This window comes from Myzus persicae, unplaced genomic scaffold, assembly GCF_001856785.1.
Source record: "Myzus persicae strain clone G006 unplaced genomic scaffold, MPER_G0061.0, whole genome shotgun sequence".
Lineage (NCBI taxonomy): Eukaryota > Metazoa > Arthropoda > Insecta > Hemiptera > Aphididae > Myzus > Myzus persicae.
Genome location: NW_019101641.1, coordinates 1 through 6700, shown reverse-complemented (window position 1 = coordinate 6700; position 6700 = coordinate 1). Strand labels below are relative to the sequence as shown.

Sequence of the window (6700 nt, the reverse complement as noted above, 5' to 3'; positions counted from 1 at the left end):
AGAAAGAATAAATTAGTTGTACTGTACCAAAAAAATCAAATAATACTACATTTTTTCTTCCGATTGAGTCTACTAAGACTAAATTCAGGCAGTGTGCATAGCAATGTACATAAAATATATTTTCATTTTTTTCTTTACACTTCATTTGAACACCATTATGACAACCAGACATGTTAGCAGCTCCATCAAAACATACAGAAATAACGTTTTCCCAAGATATACCAATATTTTCTACAAAATTATTTAAAGCTTCAAAAATAGACTGTGAGTCAACTTTTAAAAGACGTTGCAAACCCATGAAGTATTCAACTGGTTTATTCAAACTTGTATCAAAAAAACGAACTACTATAGACATCTGCTCGTGATGACCACAGTCACTGGTTTCATCAGCAATAATCGAAACATATTTATTTTTGAGCATAGATGAAATCTTTCGAAGCATTACATTATGTATTGACTGTATTATATCATTTTGTGTTCTATTACTGGTGTATGAAGCATTTCTGGGACCTTTTTCTAAATGGTTGGACATAACACTATCATACTTTTTCAACAAAGAAACTAGTTCCAGAAATAAACCTCTATTGTTACTGCCTTCCTTCTCATTGTGGCCTCTAAATGCTTGACCACATTTACCAAGTAAAATTGTTAAGTCAATAATTCGTGCCAAATATGTACGATTTTGTATACGATTGGCTTCACACTGTTTCAAATTTTCTTTTTTAGCATTGTCCAAAACCTCGTCAATAGGTTTTCCAGAGATATAATGAGATAACGAAGATGCACTAGTAATGTGAGCATTTGATAACTGATGTTTGTTAAGGAGTTTTGTTGCATTAGCCCAGTTCTTAAAACCTTTAGTTGAAAAAGACTGTTCAAGTTGACCATTATTTAAGTTATTAGATTTAAAGAATCTACATGGAAAACAATATGCAGCATTTTCTTTCTCACTAAACTCTATCCATTTGTACTTCTGAAAATACTGAACTTGAAAACTACGATACTGATTTCCTATTTTTGTTTTTGGATATAAACTCAAGATTGGTTGGTAAGGACCCTGCAAAATTCTTGCTTTAAGCTCATGGCGGTTTTTTGGAAGGGGCAGAGAAGGATCGTTAGGGTGACATCTCAATTGTATATCTGCAAAATGTTTTTGTTCAAGTTCATTTATAATTTTGACAAAAACTTATTATAATTAAAAAATAAAATACATTTATAAAATATTGTAAAAAAAATAGTTAGTGTAAAATTAATTTACCATTAAAGTCTACAAATATAATTAGGTACTAAAGTAGTACTACAAACAAAATTAAACAGCACAGCAATCACATCAATACAAATAAAAGCCAATATACCCAAAACTACACACATATATACAGCCACTGTAGTGGACAACAAATAACTAATAAACGTAAAACAAAATTCACTTACCCACATAGAATATAGATAAAATATACAAAATATAAACACAAATACACAATGTACACAATATCCTACATAAAACACAAACATACAAATGTTAAAATATTAAAAATTATTGATGATATATTGATATGCATACCTAATTGATCACTTGAAGTATCTTGAAGTTCTAAAATAATTTAAATATTAACTATAGCGCACTATTTATTATAAGTTAATAAATAATAATTTAATTATTTATACCAGTAAATTCTACTTCTGTTGGTGTGATTAGAACTGGATGGATGGGACATACTGGTAATGAATCCACCTCTATTGCAGTTGAAGCAGTTGGCACTAAGGCAGTAAGGCCTATGTTGATGGAGTATATTATAAAACAATATTGAATAAGTATAGATATTAGATATCTAATATGATACCTACTCGAGTTTTTTTCTTAATAAATAAAAACATAATGAAAAATATACTTACCGCTTTCCACAATAGAATCATGATTCTTGTTTTTTGTTTTTAAAAAATCGAACAAAGTCGATTGGTTATTTCTTTTATGCATTCTGTATAGTGTATAAACTTAAATAATAAAAATTTACAAATTACCACAATTGTTATTTAAATGACATTAGATTAGAAATTTATCATTATCACGACAAATATTAAGCGGTCATGTTATTATCAACAATACAATATATCAGTGTGGCTACACTACAAGAATAAACTTATTGTAAAATATTTCAAAATAATATATTAATAAATTTAATTTGTAATGTTTCTTATTTTGTAAATTTTAACTACTAACAGTATTAACTATTGTTGGTTAGAAAAATAAAAATTGTGAGTGTTTGCAGCCCGCAGGTGTTGCTATAGCATACCCTGCAACACCCGTGCGCACGCCTATGAACACAATAATACAATATAAATAACTATACGGCGATTCGCGCCTATGATAATATAATAATTTAACAAACAACGGCGATTTGCGCCACGAGAGAAAAACTATAATGATAATTTAACAAACAACGGCGATTTGCGCACGTAATTGTTGCTCACATTCCGCGTAGGCAGTGCAGAGCGGACTGGTGGGATAGCCGGCCGTGTTAATTGCTCTCATTCCAGCTAGACGGCGGCGGCTAATCTACATATTATATAATAATTCACAAGACAAGATAATTTATACAAAAATAACGAAGATCATAATAATATGTGACTGTGCGTGTGTGTGATTCGGTCGGTGGAGGAGTGGTGGTACGAGGTAATATAATAATAATAATATTTTATTCGTTGGCTTGGACAAGTATAAATATTGAACGATTTATTAAAATATACCTGTACTATAATCAGCCAAATCATCTGAGCTTTTCTCTTGTAAACTTGTTGAACTTATTGTACTACTTGGCTTTAAAGTTTTCAACCACTCTTTTACTAGATGATCTTTTTCTTGTACGTTATTAATATTATTATGATTTAAATTTAAGTGTGGTATGTTGTTGTATGCTTTTCTTGAATCACAATTATCATTAATTTTTAATGGTACAGCCTAATTAAAAAAAATCAAAGTAGTATTATTATGATAGTAACATATTTGTTCATTGCAAATTATAAATTACAAAAAACATTATAAATATAAGAACTTACTTCTTTTGTATCAACATAAACATTTTGTTTTGACTGTGAAAAATCATCAGCTATGTATTTAGCTCTTTTACTTTGCACTTTTGATAAATGGTGCATTGTGGTGTTTGAAACAATGTTTTAATATTTAATAACAGTATAGCACAGTATCTACGACAACGTTAACTATAAAAATATAAAAACGACGTGAACTGGGAAGAGGTGAGGTCTGCGGTACAACTAGTATAGTAGAATGGTCGTCCGAAATCATTTGTCTTCAATTTTTATCATTGAATTTCGTATAGCATAATAATAATATTGTCATTATTGGTTATTGCAAGTTTCCACGATTTAAAAAGATAATAATATTATAAATTATTATTATAATCGTAAATCGTGCTGGTCGCCACCAATATTCATAGTAAAGCATTTAAAAATAGAATAATCCCCAATATTATTTAAGGTTAATACTTAATAGTGAAACACTGCAACAAGTCAACATGATGCAATTAAAATAATTATAAATATAATTCAATACTGTAACAACTCAACTTATTTCTATTTATAAGTTATAGTATCAGTTCAATATTGAACTAAGTTTATTTGGTACAGTTTTGAACTGTTATAAAAGGGAAATTACAATAATTCCATAACGAATCAAGTGACTTCACGGACGGAATAATTTTTTGATATTTTATTGCGTTATTGATTTGAAAAGCATGTTAAAAGATGAATCCAAAAATGTATCAGTTCGCTTTAGCAATATTTCGAGTTGTTGCAGTATTGAACTGAGGCGTCGATATGACATTTCAAAGAATTTATTTTGCATAAATATATTCAATATATTATTATATTATTATTATTATAACCACGTTGACTACCAAGCATTATTTTTAAAAATTGTCCTACAGTACCATAAGAGTACTCAAGTTCTCTCACTGAATCATTCATTCTATACCATGAGTATACTCGGGTTATCTCAATAAATTTTTTATTTTATTCATCATTAGCGCCATCTATTTGTTTATATTTGTACCAAAAGTATATAATTATCTAATAATACATGTTTTTAACCTCTATTGGAGCTCTCTCAAAAATCAAGATACTAAATTATTTTTTTAAATATCTCAATTGTGTATAATTTATATATAATTCATACTTTTGTAAATGTTAAAATATAATTGAACAGCAAAATTAACAATTTAAAAAATACAACAAAATCATTAAACATTTTACAATAAATCTAAAAGATAAAATAAACAAAAATAAAATATTAAATTCTTTAATAATTATGAACATCCTGTTATTTTTTTAAAAAAATGTAATAAACTGAAAATGACAAATAGAATATTAAGTATATAAAATATACAAATCAAAACATTAAAATGAATTACTTATGAGAAGCTTGGAAACATTCTAAACAAAAGGCTGGATTTTTTTCACAAGAATTGAAATATAATGTGGTAGTTTTACAAGTTTTTTGTGCAACTGCTCTTCCTTTTTCACTGACCAGTTTTTCATAGCACTTGACACACCTACGCCTTTTATTTTTATTGCCTTGTCCTAATTTTTCATCTGTTTCAATTAATTTATGTTTTCTAGAAGATGGTGAAACTAAATTAAAATCTTGTGATTTGACTAACTCTTCTATAATTTGTTGTCTAAAATTTGAGATCTGAATTTTATTTCCAGTTAATTCTTTATAAATTAATAATGAATTTACCACAGCTGTACCCAATAAAAGTTGAAATGCCACTTTGTAGTACCATCTAATGGTTTTTCTAAGAGATGTAAAATAACTCGTCATTTGATCTGACACATCAATCCCTTGTTTGTTCTTATTATAAAAAATTATAGCCTCTGGCTTTTTTATTACAACACTTGTCTTTCCAGTACTAATCATTTCTATACCATGTTTAGTTGACACCATTCTAACATCCCTTTTATCTTTCCAAATGCTCACCACTACACCTTTATCATCTTCTTTACCTTTAATTTCACCTTTTTTAATTTTTGCATTTGTTATATCTTTTGGAAATCCTTTTGCATTTTTTCTTAAGGTACCAACCATATGAGTATCTTTACTTAGTAATATATGGGCAAGATTTAAACTAGTATAATAATTGTCAATAATTAATGTCCTTCATTTATATAGATAATCATTCATAAGTTGTAAAACTACTTTACTAGCAGTAGTTATTTCAGAACATGTTGTGGTTGTATTTTTACCACTATAAATAATACAATCATATGTGTAACCTATGTTATCACATATTTTAAATAATTTAACACCATATTTAGAAGTTTTATTTGGTATGTACTGTTTAAATATTAGTCTGCCTCTAAATAGAATCATGGTTTCATCAATCACAATTTTTTCTCCAGGTACCTTAAATTTTTTAAAAATACTAACTAATTTACAAACCAGAGGTTAAATTTTACCCAATCTATCACCTTCAATTATTGAATCATTATCAGCTACATGAAAAAAATCTCAGCAACTCTTGAAATCTATTTCTGGGCATAATTTTAGAGATGAAAGTTTTATGAAAAAAATTTTTGCCTACTCCAATAGTCTGATATTTTAGGATAGGATACAAGTCCTGTATACATAACAATTCCTAAAAATTGTTTCACTTCCATAGAATTAGTATTTGTCCATATATTTTTATACCTTAATGCCTGTCTATTTGTTTCAACAACAATAGTATCCAATATATCATCATTAAGAAATAAATTATAAACATCTATAGGCAATCTGGTCCTAAGTCACATAACAAAGATCTGTTTTCCTCAAATACAAAATGACTTTGATTGAATGCTGAGATAAAAATTATAACTAAATATCTTATACCTAAGTATAATATTTATAATTTATATCATATACATACTAGTAACATTATTCCACTGTTGAGAATTTTCAGTAGTGGTATTAGAAAAACTACTTTGGGAAGTATCATTTACACTAAGAATATCAGAATCTGAACTGTCTGAACTTTGGTCAGAACTAGTAGGTTTATAATCACTGCCAGAATCATATTCAAAAGACTCGTCTAAAGCTTCTGAAATATTATCTAAGTCCGTTATATTTTGTGTAGAGTTATAATAAAATGAAGATCAAATATTTAGAATCAAATTTACTAAATTAACAATAAATATACAAACTTATATCATATTCATATCTGCTCCATAATCAATGATAATAATTATTAGATTTAACTCCAAATTAATTTATATTATATTAATTAGATAAAACAATAATCATATGATCAAAGGAGATTAAAATAATAATTTTTCATCAGATGGTTATATTTTCTCAAAAATAAATAAAAATTTTATGAGGGAACTCGGGGACTCACAAAAATTTGAACACTCAATTATATCACTTGTGTACCGTGTGAGGACTCGAGTTCTCAGAATTTTCATAATATTCTAAAGAACAAATATTCACATAACATTTATTTTTTTTTATACTTTTTTTTATTTCATGTTGCATCAACTTCAAAAAATTAAATTTTCTTAGTCTATTTTGATTAATTGTTATACCTTTGTATGTTTTATTAAATCTATAAGGTACAATTGTTTGATCTATATCATTTTTTTGATGATGAATAGATTTCAAATGAGCAGCCCAATTTTTACAACCAACTGTTGTATTACATTTATCACA

At 27.3% G+C, this 6700-nt stretch overlaps 2 protein-coding genes across 2 annotated transcripts; both read right to left on the bottom strand.

Moving 5' to 3' along the window:
- Window positions 1-138: 138 nt before the first annotated feature.
- LOC111029926 lies at window positions 139-3077 on the bottom strand (the record flags this gene model as incomplete). Its single annotated transcript, XM_022309172.1, has 5 exons — window positions 3055-3077; window positions 2746-2918; window positions 1894-1992; window positions 1666-1773; window positions 139-1140 (listed from the first exon to the last, which is right to left on the bottom strand). Coding segments are annotated over exons 1-5 (1405 nt in total), but the record flags the coding sequence as incomplete, so codon positions are not given.
- A 1343-nt stretch (window positions 3078-4420) lies between these two features.
- LOC111029925 lies at window positions 4421-5101 on the bottom strand. Its single transcript, XM_022309171.1, has one exon. The coding sequence runs from the start codon at window positions 5099-5101 to the stop codon at window positions 4421-4423; it is 681 nt and encodes a 226-aa protein (XP_022164863.1).
- Window positions 5102-6700: the final 1599 nt, after the last annotated feature.

What these genes read in the sequence shown, in the direction of transcription:
- LOC111029925 (XM_022309171.1), bottom strand. Translation starts at nt 5,101, where the DNA reads ATGGTTGGTACCTTAAGAAAAAATGCAAAAGGATTTCCAAAAGATATA.